The sequence below is a fragment of the Clinocottus analis genome, unplaced genomic scaffold (assembly GCF_023055335.1).
Source record: "Clinocottus analis isolate CAN_PGR_092001 unplaced genomic scaffold, fCliAna1.0.p SCAF_21, whole genome shotgun sequence".
Classification (NCBI taxonomy): domain Eukaryota; kingdom Metazoa; phylum Chordata; class Actinopteri; order Perciformes; family Cottidae; genus Clinocottus; species Clinocottus analis.
The window spans coordinates 10,973,933-10,988,473 of NW_027175943.1; the positions used below are offsets into that span (position 1 = coordinate 10,973,933).

General features: G+C 42.2%; 2 protein-coding genes across 3 annotated transcripts in view; both read right to left on the reverse strand.

Moving 5' to 3' along the window:
- Positions 1-174: 174 nt before the first annotated feature.
- On the reverse strand, positions 175-10,066 carry sf1 (splicing factor 1). 2 transcript variants are annotated; one of them, XM_068587657.1, is made up of 12 exons: positions 9,655-10,066; positions 8,927-9,058; positions 7,122-7,197; positions 4,446-4,598; positions 3,939-4,028; positions 3,660-3,843; positions 3,462-3,577; positions 3,256-3,363; positions 2,969-3,161; positions 2,659-2,881; positions 1,757-1,921; positions 175-1,444 (listed from the first exon to the last, which is right to left on the reverse strand). In XM_068587657.1, exons 1-12 carry the CDS (start codon positions 9,914-9,916, stop codon positions 1,113-1,115), a joined length of 2,034 nt encoding a protein of 677 aa, XP_068443758.1. In that variant the 5' UTR covers positions 9,917-10,066; the 3' UTR covers positions 175-1,112. The 2 variants fall into 2 exon arrangements, with proteins under 2 accessions (XP_068443758.1, XP_068443757.1); XM_068587656.1 differs by having other exon boundaries at positions 2,566-2,881.
- Positions 10,067-10,802: 736 nt separating this feature from the next.
- rbm4.1 (RNA binding motif protein 4.1) overlaps positions 10,803-14,541 on the reverse strand; it is a 4,364-nt gene continuing 625 nt past the window's right edge. Inside the window, exons 2-3 of the mRNA XM_068588200.1 lie at positions 13,390-13,813; positions 10,803-12,568 (exon numbers count right to left, since the gene is read on the reverse strand). Of these exons, the coding sequence (XP_068444301.1) occupies positions 11,718-12,568; positions 13,390-13,795 (1,257 nt within the window). The 5' untranslated portion in view covers positions 13,796-13,813 and the 3' untranslated portion in view covers positions 10,803-11,717. The remainder of the gene's footprint in view (positions 12,569-13,389; positions 13,814-14,541) is intronic.

A 14,541-nucleotide genomic window follows, 5' to 3' on the forward strand; every position in this document is an offset into this window, starting at 1 on the left:
TCTAAGTGCAGAATTCCTGAAGAGTTTGAGGCAGCGGACAGCGGGACAAACCCTGGTTATGCAACACATTGAATGAGGCCGCCAACAAAGGCAGGAAAAAAAAAGTCTTGGCAAGCATTCGGACACAAAGGGTCCTGCAACCATGAAAGGAGAAACCAGTCTGTACTCAAAGACTAAAAGGTGAAATGGATCAGTTTAATGCAAAACCAAGCAAGACTTCAACGGCCTTTCATTCACGCTGGCACCAGGACAACCGACTGATTCCAGAAACAGAGTAAAACTAACATTTTTTTCTCCGTAATAACTCAAGGGACAAAATATTTTTGTCCTTGCAGAAGTAACACAAACACTGCACACGTCTTATCGGAGCAGAAAGAGATGCAGAAAAACTCAAATATCAGATTCTCAGCATTCAAGTAGTGCAGGGTGTCAGAAGACGGCAGATCGGTGCGTCGATTTCCCCTTTTTCAAACTCAATATCACAACTGAGACGCAGGCAAGTAACAAAAGAAAAACAATTAAAACCCTGGGAATTTCTGGAAAACAATCAGGAGACAGTACTACAAAAAGGTTTTCTGACAGAACTAAGATACACTTCACATCTCGATATTACAAAAATATTAATCTTATTCAACTCAAAGCCAACATGGAGAACATGACAGGAGTATAAATTTGTGAATAATGGATCATGCAAGTTAAACTTCAATATATTAAATCCAATAATAGTTGCGCGTGACGGTCTGGATTGGACATTTGAAGCGGTGAGATTGTTGAGCAGTAATTAAACCCCCGTCTGGCTATTTGAGCAGTTTATTTGGTTTACAAGTAATGTGACAATCTATGGGAGCAATGCAAATCATGAGCCAGTGTGTGCACACACACAAGGAGATTTGTGGAAACACAAACTTTAAAAACAGAAAAAATAAGTAATTTACTAAAGTTACGCAACTTTACAAATTTAACTAACACAACCTTTCATTGTTTCACAGATGTCTCCACCATATCAAGGACCAATAAAAAATAAAGCACTGGTTATATCTTTTTCTGTGATCACACATCCACAATGTGCAGCAGGGTGGAAACTCTTGCGGGAGGACTATTTTGTGGGAGGGTTAATTCTGGGGTGGAGGGGGTGGAGGTGCGGGGGGCATGCCGAAGGGGGGCATGCCTGGTACCCCCATCCCCATCATGGTGACAAAGTTGGAAGGGTCCATGGGTGGTGGGGGCGGCGGCGGGGCATACATCATGCCAGTTGAGCCTGGAGGCGGTGGAGGGGGAGGAGGAGGGGCACCCGGGGGTAACGGGGGCTGGACGCCAGGGGGAGGCGGCACCATAGATGGGCTCCCCATGGGGGGTGGTGGCTGGGCTCCGGAGGCTGCAGGCTGCTGGGTCTGCTGCCATGGCGGCAGGGTGCCGGTGCCAGGGCTGGACGTGGTGGTGGTATCTGTGTGGGGAGGGGGCAGCTGGAGGTTAACCCTTTACTGTCACCAAAAACGTTCACACGGTCAGGTTGCAGTACAACACCAAACACTGAAACATGTGGAACTATCAGTACCGAGGCCCTTATGTCCGCCATCATGACACATTGCTGCTTCCACAGACGGCCTTTTTAGGGTTATAATTGTATGAATCTTTTTATAGTGGACCACGATGTACAAATGAATTAAGTTGTGTCTTAATCATTTGTACCATCTCACACAATGTCCTCGACTAAGAACTGATATAAAAAAAGATAAATTGTTTTAGTGCATCTTACTCTGTTGCCAGGGAAGCGGCGTACTGGTTGCCATGCTGCTGGTTGGAGGAGGTGGTGGAGCCTGCTGTTGCCATGGTGGCAGGGGTCCAGAAGGGGGAGGAGGGGGCTGGTTGCTGGGGGGAGGAGGTGGAGGCGGCATCATGCTCATTGGAGGTGGCAACAGACCTACAAGGAAATCAAAATACAGTTTGATGTTTATTATGAAGGGCAATCAAATTCTGCAACAAAAAAACGCTTGGAGAAGGAGAGTAATCGCAATATGGATTTAAAAAGGAGCACTTTTCCAGGACTTAAAAGGATGATGGGGTCTCAGTTACATCGTCAACTGTATTCAAAAACATTTAATTATTCCATTAAATATCTTTCCCTAATGTGTGTCAGCTCTCTGAAGCCCCATGCACGCTAGATGTATTCCTCTAGAGGCGGGTGGCTTTAATGTTACAGTCAATGGTCAGTGATGTCAATCACCGATCATTAAAGCTAAAATGATCTTTTTTTTTGTGAACTCCAACTCAAATCCTGCCGGGAGCAACGTTCTTGTATTTGAAGGTGTTTCTTTGAAAAATCCACTCGCTGTCAAATTTGTATTTTCTAATACAATAGATGGTATCATCAAATGCTCTGCTGTAATGTCAGCCACACATTCCTTCTTACTAAACATTTTGATGTCTTTTTATTTGATCTGAAAGTCAATGTATCAAGATCATGATATCTTTGATGCGTGCAAGTCACAATGAATTATAGAAACATAGATTTGAGAGTTTAGACTAAACTCTTTCAGAACACGTCACACAGTATTTAGGCCTCACATGTCTCTCTCATGGCTTCCTCTTCAACTGTCCAGGCCCCCCGAGGAGCAACGTGACCATCGGTTTCCCCACCTCCAAAACGCCAGCTCTTACCCATGGGGTGTCCATGAGGTCCTTGTCCCTGGTTCATGGGAGGAGGAGGGGGCTGCATCCAGGGGGGCGGCAGGCCATTGGGGTTGGGGGGCATTGGGGGGCCTCCCATGCTGGGCATTGGGGGAGGGTAACTGTGGTGTCCTCCATGGCCACTAGGGGCGCCGTGTATGCTATGGTAGTTCCTGCTCTCATTCTGACTCGAGTTCATCCAGGGAGGCCGGTTCTGATGCACACAAATAGTCACTGGTTTAGGACTCTTCTTCACACTGGTATGTTGGTGAATATGGACTCATGGGTGTTGCCAACTAACCTGTTGCTGGTGATTGTTGAGTCCTGAAGACCGCTGTCCTCCTCCATGGCTGCTGGAGTGTCCTCCACCAGATGTGGGGACCGGAGCCTCCCCTAGCTCAGCCATCAGGGACAGATACTCCTTGTCCATCCGAGCCTTGTCCTGGGCTGACTGAGGAGGCTCGCCGCCCGTTGCTCTGTGGGCAGCGAATGAGCTGCACAAAGCAAAACAGCAATCGCAGTTAGAAACAGGTTGATACCACCACATGAATACGTCTACATTTTAGGATCGGATCAGCTGATGGTCACCTGGTGTACTTGCAGTCAGAGGAGATGTGGCCAGCTCCACCGCACTTGGTACAGAGGGTGGTGTTAGTGATGCTGCGCGGCTCAGAATTCTGCCATGGACGGAGGATTCTACAGAGACAAATGGGTACATTCAGGCTTCAATGGTTCTCTACAGTTTAAACTGAGCATAGGGCCTGACATTTACCACCAATGGTATCGACACTGACCTGTTGTCATCTTCCCTCAACGTGCCGTTGAGTCTAGCAAGCTCCCTCAGCTGCATCTTTCGAAGGTCGTTCTGATCCTCGGGCGTCTCAATGCCTTGCTTCAGAATGTTGCGAATCTGTGGACACAAATCAGTGCTGCGGTCATGTAGGAGCTGAGCGAACGTGCAACGTCTAACAGGACTCTGATGACATTCTAACCTGCTCCACAGCTTTCTTGACGTTCTCCATTGTGTTGGCGGTGACTAGCGCATGCAGAGGCTCGTCTTCCCCCGGCAGCATCTGACCGTCCTTTCGGCCTACCTTCCCCTCCTTCACAGAACCTTTACCTCGGATCATGATCTTGGCGCAGCACTCTTTCTCTATGTTCTTCAGCGTATTACCACTGGTAAAAACAGAAAAGGAGGGAACAAAACTAAGCTCCTGCTCGACTGTACTGTTGAAAAAATGCAACATGAAAGTAACATTTGTCTTGTTTACCGTGGCCCGATTAGCAGACCAACAAAGTTGATTTCCGGGTATTCGTCTTGGGGGATCATAACTTTGTCATTGACTCTGGTGGCTGGAGGTCTGTGGGAAAGAAATACAAGATAAACTCCATTATCAGACTTTCATCTCCGACGGTCCTTAAACACATCATGTGCAAAGGACATATTTCGTTAGAAAAAGAAACCAAATAATGTGTGATATTTAATCAAAAACATTTTATTCATACATTTCTCATTTAAAATCTGGCCAGAAATAAAGATTTTGCTTTAACCAGATGCTGTAAAAAATATAAAACATGCACTACTCTGCAAACTAGATAGCCATAAATGACTCGCCTGAACCCAACAAAAATTCGGTGAAACTTGGAATGAACTGCAGGACGTTGAATACAGTAAATTTAAGACGGCAGAGGTCGTACAATGTATATAGCTCAATGTACATACAACAAAGACTGTGTCTCTAGACAGCAAGTGTGGAAAGCAAGTAAAGAATTCATACTTGTAGTCAGCAGGAGGCTTGAAGTCCGGGTTGAGACCAACCATCTCTGTGATGAGGGAGTGGCGCTCCTCCTCGATCTTCTTTCGCGTGCGATACTCGCGTGTGTTCAACCTCTTGCCCTCGCTGTTGTAGATGGGCTCCGGAGAAGGAGATCTGAAAATGACAGACAAAAGACAGGAAAAACATCATTGATACCTTTCTAGAAGTGGAGCTCTGGCAATAGAAAACACACATGCTCCCTACAGCTAACTAGTCTTTAAGAATTTCAGATCATTAGGAATTTTACTGACATGCTTTAGAAAGAATGTAAAAAAATAAATAAAAAACTGTTTTAAAAATTTGGATCTACTGAGAGAATTCTCAGATAGACTATGCGACTCATGGCCAGTGCAGGAGTTCACTCAAAACTAAAAGAAAACGATGTAGGAACTCTGCACTGACCTTTCAAAGGCTAGAGTCCATTCTTTTATACAATTCAGGGCATTAAAAAAAGGGGAGCAACCAAAGCTGCAAAGTGGTAATTAACCCAATACACTGAAGGGGCATCAACCACAAAAGAGAAATTAAAAAAAATGAAACGGCCATAAGTAAACCTGCATACAGGATTGTTGGCCTACAAGAAAGCAAAGTTGGGAGGTAAGGAAAAGAAACCAAAGCAAAATTCGCAATCCTAAGCAGAAACGCTGGCTTTGAGAGTTGCTTGGTGTTGGCGTGGCGGAAGAGGTCCGTACCTCCCCTTGGATGCTGAAAACCTGTGTTGCGGCGTTAAGGAGGCTCTGTGCTTGAAAAAGGGTTAGATTGATGTGGGGTAATTTGGGTTAGAGAAAAGGAATTAAGATTAGATATCCACCTTTTCCTATGCTCTCCCATCAGAGAGCCACATTTGTGTCCATGTGATGTGAAGAGTGAGAAATTAAATATAGGCTTTTTTCCCCTTTTATGCTTCAAGCTTCCAACGGTGACAGCCTGAAACCCCCCAGTTGTCACTTTAGACTGGGGAGGGACTGAGAGTGCTGCAGCTCTGCAATCAACTTTTTAGTTGCTGTGGAAATGTCTGATTATGAAGAGAAATGCTATATACAGTGTTCAGGCGACAGGGACTCTAGCTAACAAAATGTCAACTTCACACACTCTAGAGAGCCACATCCTGTGGAAACAGATCCTTATGGAAACTATGTTATAAGCTGGCCCCTGCTTTTCCAGAGCCCATATCATTCGAGCAGTTTTCTTCCAGACCTCAAGAGTCCAGAGGGAAAACTAGAACATGCCCCCCCCCTCCCCAGGTGGAAACGCTTAAAGCCACATGAGGGGAAAAACAGAATCCAAATCATTTGTTAAGTTTAAACCAAAACCTATTGATCACTGGTATTTTATCATGTAGGCTACAGGCCGTGACCCCAATCACCAGTGGAAAAAAGTTAGCGACTATTCAGTAGGTTTTTTAAAAAAAAGTTAGGAAAGGCAAGGCACCATCAATTAATGGGACGTCTGAGATCCTTTGGGTACCAACTAACTTTTAAAAAAGCCAATTCATCTGGAAAATGTAAACTTTAAAGCGAAAAGATATGAAATAATCAATCCAAAAAAATATTACATTTAGAGTATGTCGTTTTGACCCACACCTGTTTCAGAAGAAAACCTTTATACATTATGCATCATGTATGTACACATCACTCTACATTAGACACATAAAACAAGCAATGGGTGAAACAATACTAAAGAGCTAAATCTGAAGCAACGACTCCACTGAACTGTCAAGTAAAATGAGAAATATTCAGAGAAAAAAAGAAATATTCAAGAGGGTTGGTTATCTTTGTTCTGGCATTGATTTGCTTAACTGTCTCAGCTGAAGTACATCTCAACATAATATTGCCCACACATTCGTGCCTCCATTCTGACACTATGTTACATAACGATTCAATTTATTAATGAATAGAAAAGGCTGAAAACTAAACTCATGAATGTTAGTTTGGTTTTGAGCAAAGGTCCTCCTCTGTTGAAGACCAAGAGATTTGATTGACGGCTTTTGTATAACTTTTTCTAATAGACAGCTAATTGTTTAAATGGTCAGTTCCCTATAAGTATACTTTGGCCATTCATTTGGATGCAATATTTCTAATAAATAAATATTTCCAATTCAATTTATCAAAAAATTAAAAGTTTTCTTTCAATGCAATTGCGAACACTGGCTCATTTTTAATATATCTGATTAATTTTAGGGTGACGGGTGTCTTATATTATTGTGTAGAGTTTTACATTAATTATCATGTCAAAGAATGAAAAGTCGTAACTGCGTCGGTAACTACATCTACCTGACAAATTGGTATAGACCTAGATATGGAAATGTACCATTAATTATTTTAAAGAAGTTCCGTATAAATATAAAAACTATACTTCTCAACCATGGAATGGTGAGAAGTCTCTGAGAGGCTCCTGACTGCATTATTGTAGATCGACTCCTCTCACTACACTCACACACTATGAAAAACATGTTAAACAATGTTGCCCTTCACTGAGGCGATAGCTAACTAAACTCTACATCTGCCAGCTAACACTACTATGGAAACTGAGATGTAGCCTAACAACCACAAATATACTGAAAATCAACATTTATCTTCCAAAAAGTCAAGAAGGTAGAGAAAATGTTACTGTTCATAGGTTTAATCTTTTTCCGACCTGTCCTCAGGGTTAACAGGGATTCCCAGGTCTCCTGTACGTAGTTTACGAGTCAGGTCTTCAATCTGCAGTTGGACTGGAAGAATTCAGGTTAGGAAAGAAAAACAAGGATGGAGAGAAATGTGGTTACCACAACAACATCAGAGAGACAACGCTCTTCACATTAGAGCACTGTCTCAAATATTACTGAGGTAAAGACAAATGTTGAGTCTGTTAAATCAAAAATAAAAAGGGGAGATCAGATGAACATCTGGTAAGACTAAAGCATGAAATCAGAGGAACACATGTGAATATGTGCTCTAGATTATTTACATTAGCATAGACCATACTAACCTTTTTTTCAGACAATGAATAAAAATATCAGTAAACATCTAGACCAGGATTCCTAAAAATGCCTGCCAAATCGTCAATATTTTAAGCCTCTGTTTTGTCTTCCATTCATTGCTTCCCACACTGCAACATATTTTTATCAATGGCTTTGGCATTTTCGGGACACGTCAGGTCTAAAAATCACTGATTGGTCTATTTGTTTTGCCCGTTTCAATAACAAAAAAAAAGGTGATTACAGTGACTCTTTGCACTTCAGCAGTGACGGAAAATTCTAACACTTAGAAGGCAATGAGAAAATAAATCTGTCATCCCATGCACATTATGAAAGCTGTAATGAAATACCTCCCAAACCCAGAGCGTTACCGGTCACTGAAACAATTACTTTGGATTATAGGAATGGATACAGGCCCTGTGAATTTAGGTTTACAGCAAATTAATCTTAAAAACTCTTCCCATGAACTGTTTTAAGGGATCAACTGAATGAGCAAAGGAAACGATAAATGTGACCAACAGAAGGTGGGCACAAATGAATGTTTACATACCAAAGAAGTACAACCATTACCAATGAGTGCACAGAATCAATAACACGAGGCCAGTTATTGACAAAAAGGAACTTGTCTGCTTCAGAACACCCCGTTGAGGGCCTGTGAAGGCAGTATGTTGGTGCTACACTGCTGCTCGAAGGCATTTGTGATTAAATTATGTTTCATATGATCTTTTATACTATGTTAGATCACAATAACAGTGATCAAGAGTTTCCCAATTTGCAGTGCCCGCAAAATCGCCTGGTTGAGTAACGTAAACATGTTGGATTGATTTGCCATTAAAGCAGCATTGCTTACACTTGGACCAAAAGAAACAGAAGCACACTTTGGCATGTCCTAAACATTATGAGTAACGCCTACATGCACAGGAACAATACTGATGATGTGTAGGGGATCAAGCAAGACGGTGAGTAGTGACCTGCAGCTCAGGACAGATATCAGCAAGCAGTGGTGTTTAAATCATTTATCTCAAACTCCTCTTGTTAATGGGTGTCCAATGGTATGCAAACCATAAGACCACAGAAACACTTCCATTAAAGAGAAATAATCTTAATGAACACTGTACATCATCAAGGTATAATCATTGCTCATTGGAAATGATTGCTTCGTCTCAACAGTTGGAGCAAAATTAGACATTTCCCATTTTGTGTGACATAGTAATGTCACTTTCCATACATTAATAATACTACTAAAAGCGTATTGTTAGTAAAGCGTCTCGTGGGTGCCTTTCGAGAGCTCTAACTGTTGGGAAATCAGCAAACAGGACATAAATGTTAAATTAATACTCGTGTTCACCATGTAAGAAAACTAGAACCTCAAACAGATGTTATTGATGAAACATGTTATGAACCATACCGGCCTTTATGATTACAGTAATATCGCAAACTTTATTAATAATGATTGATTTCCTTATTTAAATTAAATATTTACCTATATAGGCTCTCTCTTGATCCCGGGTCAATCCAGGGGGAATAACAGTGGGCATGCCCGGTATGACAGTCTTCTGATCAGGCGTCTCGCTGCTCCAGCGACTCTTCTTCCTTGATTTCTTCTGACCGAAATCTATTGAGAGAAACGGCAGATATTATCCAGGTGGGCTTTCATACGTGAGAAAGTGCCAAACACGGCGTGCTCATCAATTACAAGTAGCCACTAAAGGCTGGACTGATTATAGTAATACCCCATTTAAGAAAAGAGATCAAATTAAAAGGCAAATGCGCCTTTTGATCCTACAAACGTAAAGCCCCTACCATGGTTCACAACTCATGATCGACAATGCGCGAGCTTAAGTCAATAACAATATGACGCTAACTTCTAGCACGGCGCAGTAAGTTAACACAGCTAACGGGACATCCTTGTATTAGCCTCATGTTTGCGTCGTGTATGGTCGGTTGAATAATAGTTACGTTTTAGGTGAAAGAGAAAACATCAAGCCTAATAAACAGATAGTCCCTTGTTGCACATTAAAGAGAGCTAAATAACTTTGGGTATTTAGTTTAAGTGCACGTTCTAACTAACGTTAACAGGACTCTCCATTTTGTGCAAGGCCGGGGCTTTACGCGGGGCCTTTAACCCATGTTACGTAGCCTCATTAGCTACACGACTAGCTCAAACTTCTTCCTCATTGGTTATACTTAGCAGGGGTTCAGATAAGTTACCTGGTTTGGCCAGTCCGCCGCCCACAACTGGTTGTTGTGGAGCCTGGGTCGGAAAAGCTGCCCCAGGATTGAACTGAAGAGGTTGCGCAAAAGATGCGCTTGGCATCGGTGGCTGGAAAGCTTGTATAGACGGAAAGGCTGCGGGCGGCGCTGGTGCTGCCATCAACCCGTTCCCCGCACCAGGCCCAGCGTCAAATCCTCGTTTAGCGCCAATGCTAGGGTGCAACTTCCCTAAAGGAGTTGCATTTGCGCCCGTGGCCATTTTCGGTGTCCTCGAATGGCTTAGCCTCTGTTAAACGACTGTCGACTCTGGTATAAATTTGATTAATTCGAAAAAAATAGCATACAGCGTTGCTCACAATCGAGCCTCACATTACTTTAATCAAAATGGCGCCTAACGGAAAACCACAAAGGATGATCCGCTGTAGTATAAAGCATTCCCATTGGCCAGACCAAGCCCCTCCCCATAGGCCGTGTTCTATTGGTCAAAGCTTTTCTGTTGTAGCCCATTCTGAAAACTGATTAGCTTTTTGTACTATCAATCCTCTTAGAGTTCTACCCATCGCTGACGAGCTGAATAAACGTACCTACTCTTAAAATCTTGTAACACAGAAAATTAACAATGAATTAAAACAATTTCTTAAGTATGCAAATGATATAAAAATACTTTTAATCATCCAGCCTTACGCTTTCAATTTAAAGGCACCTTCTATCCCACCAGTGCAAATACAATTCAAACAGAACAATTGTACTTACAAGAGTGGAAGAGCATTTAATAAAGCTCAAGGATCAGAATTAAATAATTTTAATTCAGTGTTCTATAGCTAAGCAACTGCAGCATCATTTGACAAAGCATCTTGCTGTTCACATCTTTCATATATAAATGAATATATTGGCCAACATGAACACAAAATGTAATGTGGCTTGTGATACCCAAATGAGTAAGACGTGTGCTCGCTAATGTGATTGTATCTGCAAACTAATCAGCTTGACCACACTTCTCACCCTATTTTATTATGTCCTCATCCACTTCAGAGTTCAGATGGTCTTTCCCTTCCAAGGTGGTCGACTCCAACTTATGTTTTGATTGACGGTTGCACTTCAACTGTGAACGCCATTTCACATCATTCCAGATCCAGATGACACAATAAACACAAAGGTCAGTTTTCAGATTTTAGACAGACTTTAATTTTAACCCCTTTGTTAGAAATCAAAACGGACAGCTTTGTGAGACTTCAACATACGTTCAAGATGTGAAGGTTCATGTTTGTTACAGCAATAAAAATCTATTTAATATGCCTATTGACAAAAGAAAAGAAAAAAAAGTTCACAACTTCGTTTGATAGAAAGGTTTGAAGTAACTAAAATACTAAAGTGTCACAATTTGTTTGTTATCTGTAAAGGTCCATATTTGGGTACAGGTGTGACATTTAAGCTGGCAGGTTAAACAATGTAGGTGATGAAGCATACAGTACTCAATTGCTTCACGTATGCAGTAACAATGTTAACTTTCACAAACACAAATACACAAAAACACACAGTAAAACATTAGATGCTGCCGAAAAAAGTATTTGTTAAATCCAATTAATAGTGACTAACCTTTAAAACATGCACCATGCACTATTTTAATTTGTTTCTATTCAGACTAAATAGTGTATAAACATAGAGCTTCTTTCAGAGAGCCAAAGATCCATTCTCATGAATAGACATCAGCCAGGTTGTAGATGAACCCAGTATCTGCCCTGCAGCTGTAGCATAACACATGAATAGGACAAGGAAAGGTGTTCAACTTAGCATCAGTTGTACTACTATTTTGATGTACTTAGAATGAAATCATAGCTTGTGAGGGCATTCACGTTGAAATCTACTCGTTGGCTATTACGGTTGGTAAGCTTTATTGTAGCCTCATTTGTAATACCCACTCCTCACATACACACTTCTGCCTATGATATTACCAATGAGATGGTATGTTTAACGTTTCATTTTGATTGATTCCAATAGCACTTTGGCTAACCTATTCACTAAATGACAGGGAGCTCTCACCTGGCTGTGTGGGACAAGGATTAGTATGTATAACGTGCCCGATCAGCGCCCGGATGTTCAAAGGTAGTGCTCCTTGGGAGGGCAGGCACCGGGGAAATGCGCGAACGCTCATATGTGTATCCATCTGCCTCGACGGGGACTCTCCGAATCGGACTCCGGTCACGTGCGAAGTATGAGGAGACCGGGGCTGGTGGAGGAGGGTGGGGGGGGCACTCGTATGGGTCGACGCTAGAGGGGGGCAGACGATCCCTCATTAAAGCTGTGGAGGATGATGTTGATGGAGCAGGCAAGGGGACGGCGCGGTGTTCCTCAAAATAACTGCCGCCGTAAGCATTGGCCCTGTACTTCTCGTAGTAGTCCACGACCCCGTACGGATCCCGTTCCTCGTAAGGCGACCGTCGCATCGGGTAGGCTGGTACCGCGCCATAGAGCGAGCCGTTGCTCCTGAATGCCGCCTCGCTGCCGTACATCCGAGCCATGCTATGTTCAGCGACAGCGTTTAAGCCGTAACCGGGGTGCGGCCCGTATCTCATTGCATTCTCGTAGCCCGAACCCCTTCCGTACCCCGCCATGCTGCCACCGTGACCGGCACCCCGGGAAAAACCATGTGCAGGAGCAAAGCCGCCACCATAATCTGGCTCGCCACTGAAGTCCGGTTGATAACCCCTGTTGTGAGCACGCTCGCCAAATCTCGAGTCATCGTATCCATCAGACTTCGGCTCTGAGCCGTTTCTGTGGAAGCCATTTTGGTCTAGAGGGCATTCTTTGGACCAGTGGCCTTCCTGCCCGCAACGATAACAACCCGATCGGTCTCCCATTCCCGGCGCAGTACGCAGGCGGCTAGTCGAAAGCTTCACGCTCATCAGTTTGCCTTAAAAAGAAAAGACTCAATAAGGACGTATGCCTGCATTAATTCTAAATAATACTTAACATTTCCTGCCTGGCATACAATGTCTTATAAAAAGATGCATTTTCTTTCAAAAATAGCAAAAAGATATGGATTAAGATCTAAGCATTAAAAAAGGTATTAAAGCTGAAATCCGTAACTTCCAACACATTCTTACCCAGTGCACTGGCAAAAGGAAATCCAGACAATGTTGATACCACAGAAAAGATCTCTGAAATATTACAGAGCTATTTGAATCAGCTAATGCTAAAACACGTCAGCAAAGTTTGACAACTCAAATTTATCAAGGGTCCACGTGACGAAGATTTTACATTATTTGCCCGTGTCACCGAGGGTTCGCATTTAGCGTGCAGCCCAGAATCTGATCCTGCACATTGACTGCACAAACCAAATGAAGATCTTAACGGCTCTATGCAGTTGAACTTGATTTGTAATAATAATAATAATATGGTATGTTAGTCATTAATTCTAGTATAAAACTGACTGTACTTGCATTAACAACTGGACCAGATGTGACATGGTCAGTAAATTTAAGTAGGTGCTCATTTGTGTTTTACAATATTCTATTATACAAACCAACGTTATTACGGATACCAGCTTTAAAAAAATATGAGCTGCCTTTCTATCTTCAGCTTACCGTTATCCTCCAACTTTTTATTTCTACTTACCTGTGATATGTCTATTACTTACCCATCAAACGACAAGATGACAATGACATATTCTTGATGCTACATATTTCAAATAAAAAGAATCAACTTCCCCTTAGCCCCAGCCCAAGAGTTCACCTTTAAAAGCCGTGTTGTCTAACTGATTAATGGCCTCCACGGCATCCTCCATTCGATCCATGTGAACAAATGCATAGTTTTTTACTATGTCACACTCCACCACAGAGCCAAACTCTTCAAACCTGGCCCTCAGCTCCTGGTTGGTGCAGCCAATGTTGCCAACATGTAGTTTGGTGGATCCTTTCGTCTTGCTGCGGCTCATTTCTACATTCATTGGCATGCCATTGAGCTCATAGTGGTGGAGGTTGCTTATGGCTTCCTCCGCCTCCGCTTTGTCATCCATGTGCACAAAGCCAAAGTTCTTGACAATGGTGCACTCTCCAATCTTGCCATATTGTGAGAAGAGGGAGCGTAGTTCATCCGAAGTGGTGTCTGGTGACAAGTTCCCGATGAATATTTTCACCATTGTGAAGCTTCCAGGTCACTGGAGGAAGGAAAAACAAAATCTAGATTATACGGTTCACAATTCAATTTCAATACAATACAAAATGTGCATTTGTCCATGTTTTCACACAGAAGTAGGGAAAGCACTTAACGTAATTATTATTATGCATGAAAAGAAAATATTAGCACCTGCATCGATTTTTCAGATTTTTTAAAACTCCCAAAATTCAATATTACCAGTCTAAACAATTGCATTGTTGGCTGTTCTCCACTAATTATCGCAGGCTTTGGTGAGTATGTAAAAAACGAAGCTAAAAAAGATGCAACTCTTCTGGAATAAATATTATTATTGGTTGTAAAACAGTAGAACTTTTAATAAACCTTCATACTCTTTATCATATGAAGTAAGTTTGTTATTAAAACTATCAATACCTTTACAAGATGGAAGACTGTCCTCTGAATTAGTTACAATAAACCAGTGGCTCTTTTAACTATCAAACTCTCCCAGAAAGAATCGTGTTTATTAGCTAAATAGCACTCTATTGTTGATTATATGCAATGTAAATATCCAAATCACATTCTTACATCAGGGAACATGTTAAGACATTTGACCATACATACAGTGCCATAATAACCGTTTGCAAATTTGAGCTCTTAGCTGTTTCTGTGACGTGGCTCGTTGTTAGCTGTACATATACGATTGTTTTTTGCAAATCCTAATCCTGAACAAGAACGTACCAGTACGTTAGCGACTACCGTCTGCAAAAC

Coding starts and splice junctions, on each gene's coding strand:
- sf1 (XM_068587656.1), bottom strand. CDS start 9,916: ATGGCCACGGGCGCAAATGCAACTCCTTTAGGGAAGTTGCACCCTAGC. Junction 3,844..3,938: donor GGTCTGCTAATCGGGCCACG/GTAAACAAGACA, acceptor TGTTTTTACCAG/TGGTAATACGCTGAAGAACA. Junction 3,162..3,255: donor TCTGACTGCAAGTACACCAG/GTGACCATCAGC, acceptor TGCTTTGTGCAG/CTCATTCGCTGCCCACAGAG.